The following is a 19,198-nucleotide window of genomic DNA, read 5'->3' as shown; positions in this document are numbered from 1 at the left end:
ATGCTCATTGCCCATACGACTTGGCACCTGTACGTTGGGGTTTACTCCGGCGGACGAAAGGGTAGCCTCCACCCGCCTTCAGGTGGGGGGACGGGTCCTGACTCTTGTTTGTGTTTATGCACCAAAAATCAGTACAGAGTACCAACCCTTTTTGGAGTTCTTGGAGGGGGTGTTGGAGAGCAATCCTTCCAGGGACTCCCTTGTTCTGTCGGGGGACTTCAATGTCCACATGGGCAATGACAGTGAGACCTGGAGGGGTGTGACTGGGAGGAATGACCCCCCTGATCTAAATTCGAGTAGTGTTTTGTTGTTGGACTTCTCGTGCACCTGGCACAAGGACACTCTAGGCCGCAGTTCGATGATCAACTTTGTAATTGTATCAATCTGACTTGCGGCCGCATGTCTTGGAACCTCGGGTGAAGAGAGGGGCGGAGTTGTCAACTGATCACCATCTGGTGGTGAGTTGGCTCAGTTGGTGGGGGAGGATGCCTGGCAGACCCAAGTGTGTTGTAAGGGTCTGCTGGGAACGTCTGGCGGAGTCCCATGTCAGAAAGAGTTTCAACTCCCATCTCTGGCAGAACTTCAACCATGTCCCGGGTGAGGTAGGGGACATTGAGTCCGAGTGGGCTGTGTTCCGTACCTCTATTGTTGAGATGGCCAGCAGCAGCTGTGGCTACAAGGTAGCTGGGGGCTGCTGACTTGGGACATTGGAGGAATTATTTCAAAGACCTTCTCAATCCCACCAACACGTCTTCCGATGAGAAAGCAGAGTCTGGGGACCCTGGTGTTGGGTCCATATCTGGGGCTGAGGTCGCTGAGGTGGTTAAAAAGCTCCTTGGTGGCAGGGCTCTAGGGGTGGATGAGGTCCACCCAGAGTTCCTTAAGGCTCTGGATGCTGTAGGGCTGTCTTAGCTGACACGCCTCTGCAGCATCGCAGGGACATTGGGGACAGTTCCCCTGGAGTGGCAGACCGGGTTGGGGGTCCCCCTCTTCAAAAAGGGGGACCGGAGGGTGTGCTCTAACTACAGGGGGATCACACTTCTCAGCCTCCCTGGTAAGGTCTATTCAGGGGTCCTGGAGAGGAGGGTCTTTCGGATAGTTAAACCTCGGACTGAGAAGGAGCAGTGTGGTTTGTGTCCCAGTTGTGGAACAGTGGACCAGCTCTGCACTCTCTTCAGGGTCTTGGAGGGGGCACGGGAGTTCACTCAACCAGTCTACATGTGCTTTGTGGACTTGGAGAAGGAGTTTGACCGTGTCCCCCAGGGACTCCTGTGGGGGGTACTCGGGGAGGATGGAGGGCCGAACACCCTTGTACAAGCTGTCCGGTCCCTGTACGACCGGTGTCAGAGCTTGGTCCACATTGCTGGCAGAAAATCAAAATAGTTTCCAGTGATGGTTGGACTCTGCCAAGGCTGCCCTTTGTTACCGATTCTGTTCATAACATTTATCGACATAATTGCTAGGTGCAGCTGAGGTGTTGAGGGGATCCGGTTTGGTGGCCTCAGGGTTGGGTCTCTGCTCTTTGCGGATGATGTGGTTCCATTGGCTTCATCGGGCCGTGATCTTCAGCTCTCACTGGAGCGATTTGCAGCCGAGTGTGAAGCGGCTGGGATGAGAATCAGCACCTCCAAATCCAAGACCATGGTCCTCAGCCGGAAAAGGGTGGAGTGCCTTCTCTGGGTCAGCAATGAGATCCTGTCCCAAGTGGAGGAGTTCATGTATCTCAGGGTCTTGTTCACGAGTGAGGGAAAGATGGAGCAGGAGATCGACTGGCGGATCAGTGCGGCGTCTGCAGTGATGTTGTCGTGTTGAAGAGGGAGCTGAGCCTAAAGGCAAAGCTCTCGATTTATCGGTCAATCTATGTTTCTACCCTCACCTATGGTCACGAGCTGTGGGTAGTGACTGAAAGAACAAGATCGTGAATACAAGCAGTTGAAATGAATTTTCTCCGCAGGGTGGCCGGGCTCTCCCTTAGGGATAGGTTGAGAAGCTCGGTGATCGGGGAGGGGCTCAGAGTAGTATCACTGCTCCTCCACATCGAGAGGAGCCAGATGAGGTGGCTCGGGCATCTGGTTAGAATGCCTTCTATTGAGGTGTTCCGGGCACGTCCCACCGGAAAGAGGCCCTGGGGAAGACCCAGGACATGCTGAATGGACTACATCTGGCCTGAGTATGCCTTGGGATCCCCCCGGATGAGCTGGTGAATGTGGCTAGGGAGAGGGAAGTCTGGGTTTCCCTGCTTAGGCAGCTGCCCCCGCGACCTGACTCCGGTTAAGCGGCAGACAATGGATTGATGGATGGATGTTTCACCACTTGTTTAACACTGTTCTTACTTGTCTAAAGCTAGTTTTTATTTCAGGATATTTTACAAAGCGCAATGATCTCACTGAACTGTCAGCTTATCTCACTTCATTATAGTCAATCTTCTCAAGTTATGTTTTTTTCCTTATATGAAGATAGCTTTTTCAGTAAATGAAGCACATACAGTACATCACTGTGTTGTCCAGGCTGTACTGCCACGCATGATTTGGAAGAAGAAAGAAAGAAGCTAAGGCTAAAAGAAACACTGACAACTTTTGCAGTTAGCTACAAAACCACTTTATTGAAAAAGCAGATTATGTAATCTACAGTTAAATGATACGTCCCGATTTTAATACATTAAATAACTTTAGACTTTTTTCATGTTTAGATAAATAGATCTAGTCTCCTTTTTTAAATGAACCATCTAGGTAATCGAAACACTTAGCAATACAAAAGAAGTGACAGGTGTTGAGATGTGCTTGTTGAAACTACCAGTAGAAGAGGAAGAAGTGTTTTCTTTCCAAGTGATTTTTTGACAGAAAAATAAAATAGAATACAATAAAAAAAAATAAAATAACAACTAGCCTCATTGTGTACAGGGTAACTAGCTGCGTGCTATGCAACAGAAACTGAAGTTGTTCTTTTAAACAAGTAAATTAAGACTTATTTCAAAGACATACACTCTTAGGTTCTTTCTTAAGGGTGGGGTTGGGGGGGGGGGGGGTGAAATTGTGCTGGTTAATTCAGAGAATGCCATTCTTCCAAGTATAGCACGCATCACATGACCCTTGCACAAAGGTGAGGTTAAATACATTGAATGACAAGCAGAATATCTCACATACAGTTTGCAGTCCTTTTCTTCTCTGCTTTTACAAACACTAATTATTACATTCGCAAAAATCTCATTACATCAGGTACATTAAAAAGCATTCTGACTGTGGTGACCCCTGCCTTCAGTCTCTGTTTCGACACATTCAGTAGTATTTCTTCTGACCTGTGTGTGTTACAGCATTACAGTATGGATCAGAGCTGGGTCAGTGTCTATAAGGAATGGTGGGTGATAAATTTATTCCAGCTTCAGTGCCAGATAGGTGGTAAGTTTAAACTACAGGAACAGTAGCTGGAAGCTTTGTGCAAGCCCCTCATGTTCCACGTCAAATGTGGTTTTACATGGAAGCATCTGGAATATAGTGTGTGATGGAAAGACAGCATCATCTGAATTATCACTAGGGGTGTAACAAAGCATCGATCTTTATCGATTCAATTATCAACGATCCAACAGCATTGAAACAAATAATGATCAAACATCGATAAAGTAATCCTTCAAAAGAAATCCTGTTGTTTATATTTGCCTTCTTCAAACAACTTTCTTATTCGAATTTAATAAAGAAAATACCCACATCCAAAGGTGTGCTGTGTAATCATGATAAAGTCCGACTGTACTAACTTGGTTATTTTAAAAATATTTGGTTTGAGACTCTAAATAGGAGTAAGGGTTACACTATATCCTACTTTACTGTCTAAAAATAGGACTCTATTCCTTCAGTTTACTTTTACATTGTGAAAAATTTCAAGCTCAACATGCAGAATGTGAGTATTTCTGTTTTTCATTAAATGTCTGAGCTCAGAAATAAAATGACATTTTAGTTTCTTTTTGTGATTTGATATGAATGAAAGTGATTGTGTTAAATCAGCATGTGGTATTGTTTTGTATTGATCGTTGGGTCCTGAAACTAACTGAATAGCCCATCATGCCAGAATTTGTGATATCGGGGAAAGCTGAATCGTTATCCACTGAATCAATCTAATATGGCATTGTGATCAAACTTATTATTTACACCACTAATTATCCCCATATTTTAACAGAGAGAGCCTGGGTCATCCTGTATGATGCTGCGCTGCCCTGCAAACACAGTGTGGTGCATGTGCCATGGCCCTGCCACTAATAAACACACACTCACACTCTATCGCACAAACACAAGTAGACATTAACACAATTTGTAAAATGAACATGCATTTTGGGGGGTTATCAGCAAAAATATGCAGATGATTTGATAATCTAAATTCTGGTTTCTAACCATTAATGTCCAGAGAATGATTTATGGAGTTTCAGTACAAAAATACTAAATAAAATGGATAAGAATCCAGAGGGGAGGGGAATGAATATTCTTCCAGTACCACCACAGACTGAATTTTCAAGTCTATTTTTTTCTCTTTTTTGTCTCGTGTAAGACTTTCTTTTGCATATTTACACATATACAACACTCAATTAAAGACATAAGTGCCTGCCAAAGTGTGCATACACACACTTGGATAAACACAGACAATCAGCAAAGGATGGGTGAGGCTCCCTTAAAAAACACGGGTGGGACCAGCAGCTCCATGATTTTAGGGATACCCCTCCCCTCCAAAACAAACAAAAACAAAAAACACAACAGAAGACTTCATGGCAGACCACACCGGGACAGACAGACATACCTGTTCTGTCTTAAGGCATGTGGACAGGTGGAGGTTCCTCATAGTAACACAATGTGTTCATATGACTGTCTTGAAAGCATTCGAGGAAACAGTGTTGTTTGAAGGTAAGCATGCAGTATGTTTTATTCAGCTTTGAGTACTTAAACCACCTGAAATTTTAAGGAATTTTATATAATTTCTGGTCAAAAATGTTTACCGAAGCTAACTTGATTCCCAATCAAATGACTGATGACAAACAGAGTAACAGTTAAAAGTTTATGAGCTCATAAAAACTTTTCTTTACTGAGAAATTCTTGCCAAATGTATCATTTTATATTTTAAGTTTAAAGGTGCAAAATTAAAGAATGAATGCTGCTCTAAATTAGCTGTAGATGACTGTCTATTTTTACAATCCGTGAAACCAAGTGAAACATGGAGTGTTTACATCAGCTCCAACCTGTCAACAAAGTTTTAATATGTTTTAAAGAAGCTAATTAATTGGTAAAAACCTCAACTGAAGCAGCCACAAAGTACTCAAAGAGGAATAAGACACCTGAATGCCAATATTTTTTAAGCTAACTCTGCTCCCACAAAGCCTCTGGATGTCTGACCCTCTGGCATGACATGAAGATGCTTTGTGTCGTGGAGGAGAAATGATACAACAGACCCAAAAGGCTGCAGAGGCTTCACGAAACAGTTAACCTCTAATTTTGTCATAAATGCAGCAACATATAAAAAAAAAAAAAAGAGAGAGAACTATATCTAGTATCTTATATGGAAAACATCTGCGAAATATATATTCATATATAAAAGACAATCTATGTGCATCTAAAAATTTCTTTCTTCATCATAATATAATCATTAATTAAGACACTGCTTGTGAATCTGTCGAGGTGTTGTCGTAGACTCTTAAGTGGAATGTCAGTCAGTCCTCTGGGATTGTGGTGCTACAGTGCATCTGTTATATCAGCCTGGTGCAGTTTGTTTGCAAAGCCCTGTGTCATGATGCTGGGTGTCCTTTGCATAGCCTTTAGCAGGGCTCTATTTCAGTGTTAGAAGCTGCACGGACAGAGCCCGCTCCGAAGGCACTGCCTGTCCGGTCCAGCAAGCACCGGAATGTAGCGGCTCATTCCCCGGATCTTCCTGGTACCGACAACAGCAGCATTCTCAGCCATGACAGCACTGGTGTGTTCACTGCGGTAAACCGCTTCAGAGCACAGGGATGAAGAACATGGAGAGGAAGAGAGGGGAGCAAAGAGAGATCCAAATCCAAAAACCATTTTTTTTGAGGAATGTGAAGAGGTCAGGAGGTGTGACGTCACCAGGGGCCTCTGGGTGAACCGGTTTCAGGGTTAGGCACCCAAATGGAAGGGGAGGGTTGGGGGACCTTTTTTTCCCCCAGCACTGTCATGTGACAGTAGGGCTTGAGGGTGGACATGCAGTATGTGTGTGTCTAGATACGCAGCTCGGCTTTTCAGGAACTGGGGGGGGGGTTACAGGCCTTTTTTGCCCACTGCTGGTGTCCTGGATCACCTTGATCCGCTTCCTCACAGTTCAGTAACATGAAGGGGGTAGCTTGGGGGCGGGTGTGCAGGAACCTTTGACTGAAGCCGGTGGATGTGGCAGCTGTGGCAGAGAAGGTGGCCTTCCAGTGGATAACAGCGATGGCCTTCCTCATCGTTCAGCTGAAGACTGCAGTCCTAACAGGGCAGCAGAAACACAGAAACATGAACCCACCACAAAGTCTGGTCACATCCTGACGTATGCAAACTTTATTAACACAAGACTTATTGAAATGAAAATTTAGCATGTTGTGAAATACATTTATTTACAAAAAAAGAGAAAAGTTGCTAAAATAATTGATGAAAACAAGTTGTGTTGTTTTGAAGGATTAATAAGTGAGGATCAGTAATTGGTGATCCTGACTCCAAAGCTATGAGCCAAGTGAAAGACTGGTTCAAGTTGATCCTTAGAGATTTTAAAAGGAGAATCCAAAGAGAATCTTGAAAGAGCCGACAACCACAGAGCTTCTGCATATTTCATGCATTTATAAATGATCACGCTGAACCTTGAACCTACTGAGGAATTCTGTGCACAGCTGACAGCATGAGACCTCTAGGTGGAATCCAAACATGCTGGAAGTATTACATAAACTCAATGACCACTGATGATTCACAACTGGATAATCAGTTGCAAAGTGCATGAATTATAAATACATTTTTCCTTTGAATCTGTGTGAATCTCACACCACCTTCTGCTCATCATCAAACAAACCAAGTGTAGAGGGACCTGATGAGTTACAGTATCACAGAAAACCTGTTTTCCCCATAATATGTAATGAATTTACCGTCTCTGACATGATTCTGCTGCGGACTTTAACCCCCCCCCCCACCGCCTTCAGCATTTGGTTCAATGATTATCCACTAATCTAATCCATTTCTATGAAGTGGAATGTCAGCCATTCAGAAACATCAACAAGTGTTACTCTGCTGATAACGACAATAGAAACAACCTGTCTCACTGATAAAGAAATTATCACTGTAGGATGACATGACATTAGTGTAAAAAGAAAGTTGGTCACTCTTGAATAACAAAATGAGGAACAACGAGGGACCTCACAACAAGCCCACAGCTGAGATGGGAGCACAACACTGGAATGGACTTTGTCAATGAGTCACTGCGTTGAGCCATAACCTTGGATTGGTATCTGTCTGTGTGATCTTTTGTTTTTTCTAGTATGTCTCACTCATCCCAAAAATGATGATTCACACTCACTTATAAAAAAATTAAAAAAAGCCTGGTCTCATTCCACAGTTCTTACTCAGGTTCACAGCTTTTATAGGACTGAGAGGATGTGCACACTTCTGTGTACAATCAGGTGTGTCTGTGGATTTGTTTGCAAGAGCAGTGTGGTAATGTCCAGGTGTGTTTGTGTATGGGTTGTTTCATTCAGTCCAAAAGCTAAGAACACTGGATCATATGTAGTGGTACTGAATTCATCTCAAGTAAAATTATATCAACGACAGACCCTTCTTACTCATGCCCCATGTGTGATTCTGTGTGTGTGAGAGTGTGTAGTTATAAAGTGCTTGCAGTAGGTGTGTCTCACCTCACAGTGGTAACACTCCACATGGTAGTCCTTGTCCATAGAAACAACCCGGATGGTCTCTTCTGAACCCTGTGGGAACAACAAAAAAAAAATAAATTCATCATCAAAAACTCCTGGGGTGTTTTGTAGTATGTTTTCGGTCTTTGTCCATTTGTTCTGTGAAGGCTCCAATCAGATTAGCTTAATTTGGGTCAGTCTAAACCACGGATGTCAAACTCTGGTCCTGCCCTGCAGATTTCCCTTCTTTAACACACCTGGCTGAAATGCACAACAAGCTGTTGGAGCCATTTGATTTGAATCTGATGTTGGAGCAGGGAAACAACTAAAACCTGCAGGTCAGCGTCCCTCGAGGACTGAAGTTTGACGTCTGTGGTCTAAGCAGATCTGTCCTCTGTCACATCATTAATAGACAGCAATGCATGTTCATGCTTTTACACTGTTTCCACGGGTCTGGCCCAACAGTTGTTTGTGCTTAATGAGTGAAATGAACACAAAGTGTCTTAAGTAAATAAAGCAGCCATGATAGAAACTGTTCAGATTTTCTATTGGTTATGGAAAAGAGCTTCAGTGCTTCTTTTCTTCAGTCCTCTAGAAAAATTAGACCATCCTCTTTTAAAAGGAAAGGGCATATTTCCATCCCATGCTCCATTGTTTCCATAGTGGCACCTACATGTGACACATGCAACATGATGACAACAATGTGAAAGTGAGCAGAAATTATTTTAAATGTATTGTTTTTTTTTGTCCTTTTAATAACCAGCCCTGATTAATAAATATTTTACATCATGTCTTATAATAGTAACATACAAAAAAAATCCCTCAGCTATATATGTACTGATGAGGTGAAATATGTAATGCACTTTGTGGAGCATCTTTCTGAACAGCTGTAGTTTAGTAACTTGGGACAACATCTGATGTTGGTGAAAGTGTGTTTGGATTCTCGTTGCATCGTGTTCATCTTTTCTTAACCCCTTATGAATGTCTCCAAACATCTTTCATTAACCTAATGACCTTTTTCTACAAAGTTAAGAACAACTGTGTAGGAAAAAACTATAGGAGAAGATATTTTTCTGACTATTTGACCATATATTGTGTTTTATGGGTAACCTTTTATAACTTCGGATTATCCGCTGTTAAAGTCTTGCTTTCTATCTTTCTAAATTAGCTTGATTTTGGTTTCATTTTGCAAACAAGACTGTTACAGACCTGAACTGACATTTAAACAGTTGTCATTGATCTTGTTTTCACTTCCAAAATGTTCTCTTTATGGCTGGATGCTGAGAATGAGTCCAGACCTGTTCGAGCTGCAAATCTCACTGGTGCATTTTTTTCCCATGATATATCAAGCTGTTAATTTTACCACTCCTAATGCCCCCACTATTTTTCTTCTGTATTTTGTGTTGTTTTGCATAACAAAAATGGCCTGCTTCATTTGCATTGGGAGTTTCTTTGATACCATCCTCTGGATTCATTGCACATTAAACACATGGGGTGGCGTGGCTCAGTGGGTAGAGTGGTCGTCTTGTAGCCTGAGGGTTGCCGGTTTGATCCTCGGCTTGCCAAGTTCATGTCGAGGTGTCCCTACGCAAGACACTGAACCTGATGGGTCGTGGTTGAGCGTAAGATGGCAGCTTCTGCCATCAGTGTGTGAATGTGTGTGTGAATGTATAATGTAAAGCGCCTTGGGTCCAGGTACAGTGAAGCGCTATATAAATACAGACCATTTACATGGAGTCCACCCGACATCTTTTAACTGCTTAAGCAATGAAAAAATAATAAGTAATTGCTCCCACCTACCAATGAAAGCTTCAGAAATGGTGTCATTACATCACTGAAGGAGAAGTTTTAAGTTTTAAGTGATCTGTCTTATCAACTCCTTCCTCCAAGCTGAATCTGAATGGCCTAAATTTAAATAAGTTAACTTTTTGTACTTGAAACTCAAATTCATGTCACAACTGTATTATTTTGCTTACAATTAAAAAAAACAGTGCATTGATTTTGATAAACTTTTCAAATGAGGTTATGGATTTATAGGTTGAGTGACTTTACACTCACCGTCTCTGTTGTAAAACTTTAGGGAACAATGCAGGATGTAATACAGGAGAACAAGCTCCTGCAACTTTCAACACTGATGTGATTTTTACTCTAATCACTAAGCAAAAGAAGCAACAAGCAGTCCTGCATATAAGCTCATTGTGATTTTTACCTGGGCTGGAAGGATGGGCCGGTTGCATGAGGCACACTTGGGAGCAAAAACCCTTTAAGAGAAGACAATTGGAATCACATATTTAACCACATCTGTCTTTGTGGAGTGGAACATCTCTCACATGATACCAAACAAAAATCAGGACAATAGTGAGTCAGACAAAAACTAGACATGTTTTATAACTGAGATGTTCCCCTTACGTGTGGTAGTCTTTGACACAATAGATGTTATTCTCAACGTCTACAGTGAAAGGCACTCCATCTAGGCCCTCTTTACACACCACACAGCGGAAACAGCCAGGGTGATAGGACTTGCCCAGCGCCTGGAGTATCTTAACACCCACACATACACAAACACAAGCAAAGAAAAGAAATAGCAGTCAGACCTGCTAGTAAGATTCTGCAATATCATATAATGGTAAAAAGAACAATGGAAGGAGTGTAAAATCAAAACAGATTAAAAAATCTTCCTATGCAAACTTTTTCTTTCTTTTGACTTTGGTTTGAGAAGTTCTTACCATCTCCATGATGAGGTGACCACATACAAAGCACTTCTCGGCCGTCTGCTGGAAACCAGAGTACTGTGGGTGAAACAGGAGACAGGAATGACTTTCTTTAGCATCAGAAATGATATAAAATGCTTCATGGTTTATTCCTTAAAAGCTGTTTTCCTGGAAGTCATCTATAGAGGGTGCTGCAGCGCTCTTTACCTCAACTCAACACCATTCAGGATCCTTTGTCTCTTTTCTGTGATGCAGTTTGATGTTCTGTTGTGTTTTTTAAGAGATGGCATCCCATCAAACTTTTATAGTTACTTGCATTCAGATATGACATGGAACTGTGCATGTTGAGGTTAAAAGACTTACATAAAATAAAATAAATGTAGATGGCTCCTTTCTCTTTAACAAGAAGGAGAGGCAGATAATGAAGGTGACCATCTGTGGTACACCACCCCCTCTGGGTCATGACCTGATGACACGGAGGGCTTGGTAGAGGAGACACAGCTACCAGGTGGAGGTGGCCAGCCTGCCCCCACTGCCCTGACATTACTCCAAATCTACCATCTGCCACCACCTCCCCTTCGACCCTAGAAACACCCCCAGGGGTGACAGGGCAGTCTAGTTAGATCTCAACCATAGGAGGGAGGTGGAAGATTAGTCTCGTACTGTCACCCGACCTCTAGCATTGCAGAGGCGATGATGGCAAAACAGAAGTTTAACTCTGAGGGGAAGCTGCTCATAAACAGGAAGTACTGTGAGCAAATGAGACCATGTGTTATGAGTTCATTTAGATTATAAAGCTGTTTACAGGAACCTTTGTAAGAAGCTTCCCCCATGTGTGAAACTTCTCCATCTCATTTTGTTACCATCATCACAAATGTCTTTTTTTTCCTTTTGCATATTGCGATTAATATCCGAATATTTTGGATTTTAATTGAGTTCAGTCAGCATGAGAGCAAGCCCTGTGTCTGCCCTGCTAACCTGAAGCAGATGGACTAGGAGCTTGGGAGCTACAGCTGTCCAACACCCCTCCTGCACCTCCTAATTGTGAGTGTGCATGGGGTGAATGCGCTCCTTGGGGAAATTTGGTGGATATTAGTGTGAATTGTGGGGGTGGTGTTAGACTCCGTGTGGATAATTGCAGAAACTAGACTGACACCCAAAGGCAATGACACAAAGATCTACTTATTAGAGTATTCAGTAAAAACGAATGCACATCTGACCTACCAGAAAATCCTCCTCACAGTAGACCTTCCCATTGACATTGTAGAACGCCTTTCCTCGCAGCCTCCTTCCTGGAAAGAAAGACAACAAATTATATCTACATATTCCAGTGTGAGAGTTTATGAAAGGTGGTTCCACTCATTCACTTTATGGTCAAAAGGATCTGAACACCCCTTTTATATGTTTCTGGTCTGAGACCTTAAAGAAGCACTATTGAACTTTGGCAGAGTTTTCTCAGTGATGCGCCCCCTAACGACGGCTAAATCAGCATCCATCTTGCATCCTACCTCTACTCTAAGTTCTTTCCAACCAGTAAAAATCAGTCTGATGTTGACTCCTATTTAATCTTATGTGCTTTCCCTTTCTCTCTTTCTTTTCCTCTTTTCTTCTGATAATTGGGTGCCTTGAAGGCGCTATAGAAATCAAATCCATTATTATTGTTATCAATATTTTTATGATTATGATTATTATTATTATTTGTCCTCTTGTGTTTCTTTAATGAATAATCCATGGAGCATTTTAAATTGGCCAGTGTGTTGATATCAAGTTGGAGTGGTGTGATGCTGTGCTTAAAACTAAACTAAGCTGAAAAGTGACGAAGCATCCCGAAAAAAAAGTTGAAAAATGCAAGTTTTTCAGCCTCTGGACCATTTTGGGAACGACTGCTCCAGGAATGGACATAAAAAATGAGTCAGAAAACCATGTTTTTAAGGTCAGAAAGTTGCATAATGCTACTTTAAAGCAGAAATTTAATGATGTGGCTTTTTCCAGCTCCAGGGCATCAGTTGGCATTTTGTCAGACTGACTCAAAGTCAGATTTTAATGTTTCTTTCTGAAGCAACTTTTTAAATTAAACAAACACAAGATGTGACAGGGTTAGTAAACACAATAGAGGAGAGGAAACACAGAAATGGACAAAGGGGAAGCTGTTGTTAGTGGAAAGCTGATCAGTTAGCAAATGACTGGGCTGGTACAGTAGATCACTACTTAGCCCTCTGACTACAGTCTCTAAGCCAGTTTCTAGCAAAAACCCTTAGGTTTTCACAGAGACATGCAGATTCCTTTTAATAAAGGTTTCTGGTGTAACAAGACCTTAAAACAGGCCCAGACTGGCCCACGGGAGAAGCGGTACAATTCCCGGTGGACTGGACCTAAAAGTGGCTTGACTAGGCTGCTTGTCAAAAAATAAATAAATAAATCACGGTGCATTACATTGGTGTGGCTGATCGGGCTGCCTGGCACTGACACCTGTTGACACTAATAATGCCGACTGGTATTAACATAAGCAAAGCACACAGGCAGAACAAAAGCGATGCAGGGAAATGTGGTGACAAAAGCGGAATAAAAAGATGAAAGGGGGAAGACAGTTGAGGAGCAGGCGGCAAGTGTCAGATATTTTCAAATCAGCAGCAGCAGCAACATCACGTGAGTTCATTGTTTAATAAATGAGTGATAGAAAAGAGAGACAGCTGGTGTGTTACAAGCTGCAAACTTTTATCTAAACATAATATGATGAGCACCGCTGAGCTTCTCTATGGCCATTTTTATGTAGCTGTATGAAACGATCCTGGTACTACCTTCTGTAAAAACGATCCTGTACTACCTGCTGTAATAATAATCCTGTACTACCTGCTGTAATAATGATCCTGGTACTACCTGCTGTAATAATAATCCTGTACTACCTGCTGTAAAAATTATCCTGTACTACCTGCTGTAAGAATGATCCTGTACTACCTGCTGTAATAATGATCCTGTACTACCTGCTGTAATAATGATCCTGTACTACCTGCTGTAATAATGATCCTGTACTACCTGCTGTAAGAATGATCCTGTACTACCTGCTGTAATAATGATCCTGTACTACCTGCTGTAAGAATGATCCTGTACTACCTGCTGTAATAATGATCCTGTACTACCTGCTGTAATAATGATCCTGTACTACCTGCTGTAATAATGATCCTGTACTACCTGCTGTAAGAATGATCCTGGTACTACCTGCTGTAATAATAATCCTGTACTACCTGCTGTAAGAATGATCCTGTACTACCTGCTGTAATAATGATCCTGTACTACCTGCTGTAAGAATGATCCTGTACTACCTGCTGTAATAATGATCCTGGTACTACCTGCTGTAATAATAATCCTGTACTACCTGCTGTAAGAATGATCCTGTACTTCCTGCTGTAAAAATTATCCTGTACTACCTGCTGTAAGAATGATCCTGTACTACCTGCTGTAAAAATTATCCTGTACTACCTGCTGTAAGAATGATCCTGTACTACCTGCTGTAAAAATTATCCTGTACTACCTGCTGTAAGAATGATCCTGTACTACCTGCTGTAATAATAATCCTGTACTACCTGCTGTAATAATGATTCTGTACTACCTGCTGTAAGAATGATCCTGGTACTACCTGCTGTAATAATGATCCTGTACTTCCTGCTGTAAAAATTATCCTGTACTACCTGCTGTAAAAATTATCCTGTACTACCTGCTGTAAGAATGATCCTGTACTACCTGCTGTAATAATAATCCTGTACTACCTGCTGTAATAATAATCCTGTACTACCTGCTGTAATAATGATTCTGTACTACCTGCTGTAATAATGATCCTGGTACTACCTGCTGTAAGAATGATCCTGTACTACCTGCTGTAAAAATTATCCTGTACTACCTGCTGTAAGAATGATCCTGTACTACCTGCTGTAATAATAATCCTGTACTACCTGCTGTAATAATGATTCTGTACTACCTGCTGTAATAATGATCCTGGTACTACCTGCTGTAATAACGATCCTGGTACTACCTGCTGTAATAATGATCCTGTACTACCTGCTGTAAGAATGATCCTGGTACTACCTGCTGTAATAACGATCCTGGTACTACCTGTTATAACAACGATCCTGGTACTACCTGCTATAATAACGATCCTGGTACTACCTGCTGTAATAATAATCGTGTACTACCTGCTGTAATAATGATCCTGTACTACCTGCTGTAATAACGATCCTGGTACCACCTGTTATAACAACGATCCTGGTACTACCTGCTATAATAACGATCCTGGTACTACCTGCTGTAATAATGATCCTGGTACTACCTGCTGTAATAACGATCCTGGTACTACCTGTTATAACAACGATCCTGGTACTACCTGCTATAATAACGATCCTGGTACTACCTGCTGTAATAATAATCGTGTACTACCTGCTGTAAGAATGATCCTGTACTACCTGCTGTAATAATAATCGTGTACTACCTGCTGTAAGAATGATCCTGTACTACCTGCTGTAATAACGATCCTGGTACTACCTGCTGTAATAACGATCCTGGTACTATTTGTTGTCAAAACTTAATTCTGTTCTTAATGTTGCTGTACGGTTACATTTCATCAGCCCAAACATAAAAACTACTGGTTATTCCAACCCTGGACATGCAGGGGAACCTAAATGGGATTTACTGGTATCATAGATAAAATGTTAGTTAATTTTATGTGCTGTGTTAAAGTGACAGGTGGATATTTAAATGCTCAGCTAAACTAGTCAGTACACATAGGCTACTGTCCACATCTGTCCTACTCAGAAACAGCTGTAAACTGGGCCAACAAGGAACATTTTATTAGTCCAGGTTAAAAGCTGATGAGAAAACTCTTTGACTTCATCAGTTTGCCAGTGTGTTTATCTGGTTTTAAATGTAAATGTAAAAATGGAAATTTTATGCTTTTTGGCTTATTTCACTCCATGAAATATTTGGTGGGTCCTGTTGAACCAAACATACCTCCACAGGTGGGCTGCTCCATGAAAAAGTTTATAGGAACCCCTCCTAAGGCTGGACAGTCGCTTATCTGTCCTATTGTTTTAGCCAATTTGGGTGCCTTGTCACCAATTTTAATGTTTCTTTGAAACTCTGAAGTGAACATTAAAAATAGTTATTTTCTCTTGTTGTTGTTTTGGGGATTAGGGTCTTTTTTGTTTTTTAATAAAGGAACTCTTGAATAACTTGAGTCAAGGATTTTGAAAGAAGTGCATATTTAACCAGACAAGCAATCAAACAAACTATATCGGGATGTATTGTGTGAATTGTGAGATAAAGTATATTAAGATCTTGCTCTATACTTAGAAGTTAAAATCATGATATCTCAACCTCTAATGTCCAGTCAGTTTTCATTCGTTTCTTTGCAACAACTGAGAGTCTCTAAATATCATTTAAAATGCAATGAAAAACTCAGAGTCCCACATACACATCAATAACTTGGGAATGAGATACAATAAAGAAAGAGCTCACTGTAAATCTTCATTTATAGATTTGTACCATCTAAAAAAGAAGAGAAGTGTCAGGTATCAAAGGGAATTGGTAATACCTTTGTTATTAACTGCCTCAGTGTTGCGCAGAGGATTTTGCTTGCAAAAGAAACTTGAAGATGTGAAGAAGCACTAACAGCTACATGCATTACAAGGTGGGTGTATCAGCCCTTTATGTGCTGGTAAAAAAAAAAACAATTAACCCATCATGTCAGATGCAGCCCATTCATTAAAAATGGGGGATAATATCTGTTAATATCTGTGGTATATTAATATAAAACCTACTCCATGTTTCTCCATAGATTGAACAATCCAGCAGGTTACATCTGTGCAATTAATCCATCCATCCCAACAAGACTTTATTCACAATACATACACAATCAATACAGCAAGCTGCTGCTTTCTGAACAGGGTTGGGCATCAAGCATCGAGCATCAATTGGAACTGGGACTTACTTTCCAATTCTTCTGGAATCGTTCAAATTTTTTTAATTTTGATCCTAATTTCGGTACCTGGTCCGCCAACCGGAAGACGAAGCCGCCGAACACCAACAAAGAAGAATCCGCTGGGAAGTATTTGCGCTACTGCCTAGTGATTGGCTACATGTTGGTGATTGGCATGTATGAAAGCCTATCATCACAGAATTTTTCAGGCCTCAAAGAAAAGGAGCACCTGCATTTTGGCTAGTCAAGCAGAGGGTGTTTGTTGTGTATCTCCAGGTGTCCTGGAATGAAAATGTCACATAAAACAGTGGGGACACTTTTCCTTTTTTGGCCAACAACACTGGTTTCACAGAAAGGTCAAATAGCTAAATGGATAAATTTTATTTATGAAGGAGTTTGCAGACAGACATGCATAAGGACTATAATGGAAAAATACATATCTTGGAATAATTCTGTGGCAAAATATTTTTGATATTTTTTAACACTGGACCCTTCTGTGGAAAAGTAATACAACTGATCATGGAAAAGATTGATAATGTGACGTCATTACCACGGAATAGGTAGGAAGTCCCGTTAGCTTTGTTGCTAGCCATAGTGTTTCTTTTGCTAACTGTGATTTGGTGTTTAGGAGTACTGTAAAATAAATTATGTGAAATCTTAGCGTTCTAACAAGGTTACATGTCTAAATTGACAAAAGTGTTACTGGAGAAGTTTTAGAGTTTATCAAACAAAATGGCGGCCGATTCGCCGGCGACCCTGTTTCTGAACCTCCCCCAAATTCTCTCCTCCTCTCTTTCATCCCACTGTGCACAGCTAACAGACTGACCAGCAACAGACAGGAGGGACGCTGTCCCTTACTTTGACCAATGCAGACACAATCACACTACGGAAATGTATTGATCTGGTTATGCATTAGTATGTTATTCATCAACACAAAAACTCATTTTCTAATAATGTTTTACATTACTATAAACACTTTGCCGCTGGTTAGAGTTTCAGGCCATTAGCTCAAATATGCTCGCATCAGATTAAGCCCAGGTTTAGCTCACTGGCCTTCTAGAACAGAGTGTGAACACTGAATTCCTCTGGCTGAGCCTTCATTCATCAGAATCCAAGTTTGAATCCAACCTGAAAAGAAAATTCTGTTGCGGGCTGGCTTCTGCAGCCCCCCTGCCATGCATCTCACACAGGTCGCCCATTCAAATTCATCTAACAGCAGCCGTGTCTCTTTGGCAGCACGATGACTTCACCCGAAGCCTGGCAGACGAAAACCACGGATCTCATAAATCTGCCGGATTAGTCAGATTTAATTGTCATCCTGAGCTGCCGTTGACTTTATGGGTGTCCCGGCACGGAAAAGACAACTCCCCCACCCCAGCAACACCTCCTCCGGCCTCCCCACTCTCTTTTTTTCACAGGAATTTATGCAATCGCTGTATTTCAAACGCGCGCACACATTATGTTGCAACGCTGGGAGATGGCAAGACATTAACAGCCACATAAATGGCATGAGCAGCGAAGGAATGCCATCCAGACAATAGGTGAGACTTTTAAGACTTTTAGACTGAGGAGCAATTAGCATTTTGGTAACGGGGAGAAGAGAGAAAAGCTGGACTGAGGAAGAACTCAGTTTGAGAGGGACCATCTTCAAAATATTTGGAGAGGCTGAAACTCTCAGGAACAGTGAGGTTATGGTGAACAGAGCAGCAGTGGGGGCTGCAATGTGCTGCTGTGTGTCGGTCTGTGGCCTCTGCTCTGGAGATTGGGGTCTGGAAGGTGAACACAAAGGCCTCAGTGCTGATGGCTGTGTGGAGCACTGCTAGGGGAGCAGGCCGACTGAGCAAACGGGGACATTCTTTATGCCTGAGGTCACTAGCTGGTCCCATTCATCCCCCCATCACCACCACCACCACCCTTGCACCTCTCCAGCACCCGCTCCCTGCCCGCTTCCCTTACTGAGAAAAAGGAGGGGGAGGGCTCTGTGCCTTCTTCTCTCCCCTCTGGCCTTTTGTCACCAGACAGCACTGCAGCGAGGCCAAACATCCTCACAGCAGTGCAAAGGACCCATTTATAAGCTACAGTTTAATTGCTAGTTTTTTTTTAAAAGCTTAATTTAAGAACTAAAACCTTCTTAAGAATAAACATAATTAGATTTAATGCAGAATTTCACAGTCAATTCATGACTCAAATTAAAAACAAGACTGATTTGCTCTTATCATGCAGAAAACACTTATTTTTAATCTAAGTGAGAAATTTTCATAAAAAACCAAAAACCAGTGAGAAAAACAAATATTGTCTATTTACAAGCTACTGAAACTAAATTTAGTGGTTTGAACAGTAACTGAGTATCTTAAATAATGACACATAATGATGAGTGATTTTCTCCACTCCCTCTGTGGTCCTAATGCTTTTCTACAGTACGTTGTGAGCCTGACCTCTGCTCTCCTTAATGTTGGCTGCATGTCACATCTAATCGTTTAGGAAACGGGGATCACTTTGCTAATGCACTCAGTTTGAATGAGGATGTTGCCATGGAAATAAGCATTCAAAAAGGGCTGATGTTTAATCGAGAAAGGTATTATTGCGCTAAAATTTCTTTTTGCAGTCAAGCATATTAACCTGCAGCTAGTTTCATTAAAGAAGGATGTTCAATTTTTG

The 19,198-nt window shown here is 41.6% G+C and overlaps 1 protein-coding gene across 1 annotated transcript in view; it reads right to left on the bottom strand.

Annotated features, from left to right (window-relative positions):
- Window positions 1–2,582: 2,582 nt before the first annotated feature.
- LOC121643486 (WT1 interacting protein) overlaps window positions 2,583–19,198 on the bottom strand; it is a 32,265-nt gene continuing 15,649 nt past the window's right edge. The window contains exons 3-8 of the mRNA XM_041990934.1: window positions 11,800–11,867; window positions 10,591–10,653; window positions 10,274–10,404; window positions 10,074–10,125; window positions 7,868–7,936; window positions 2,583–6,458 (exon numbers count right to left, since the gene is read on the bottom strand). Coding sequence (XP_041846868.1) covers window positions 6,306–6,458; window positions 7,868–7,936; window positions 10,074–10,125; window positions 10,274–10,404; window positions 10,591–10,653; window positions 11,800–11,867 — 536 coding nt within the window. The 3' untranslated portion in view covers window positions 2,583–6,305. The remainder of the gene's footprint in view (window positions 6,459–7,867; window positions 7,937–10,073; window positions 10,126–10,273; window positions 10,405–10,590; window positions 10,654–11,799; window positions 11,868–19,198) is intronic.

The sequence above is a fragment of the Melanotaenia boesemani genome, chromosome 1 (assembly GCF_017639745.1).
Source record: "Melanotaenia boesemani isolate fMelBoe1 chromosome 1, fMelBoe1.pri, whole genome shotgun sequence".
Taxonomy (NCBI): Eukaryota; Metazoa; Chordata; class Actinopteri; order Atheriniformes; family Melanotaeniidae; genus Melanotaenia; species Melanotaenia boesemani.
This window is presented reverse-complemented; position numbering and strand designations above follow the sequence as displayed.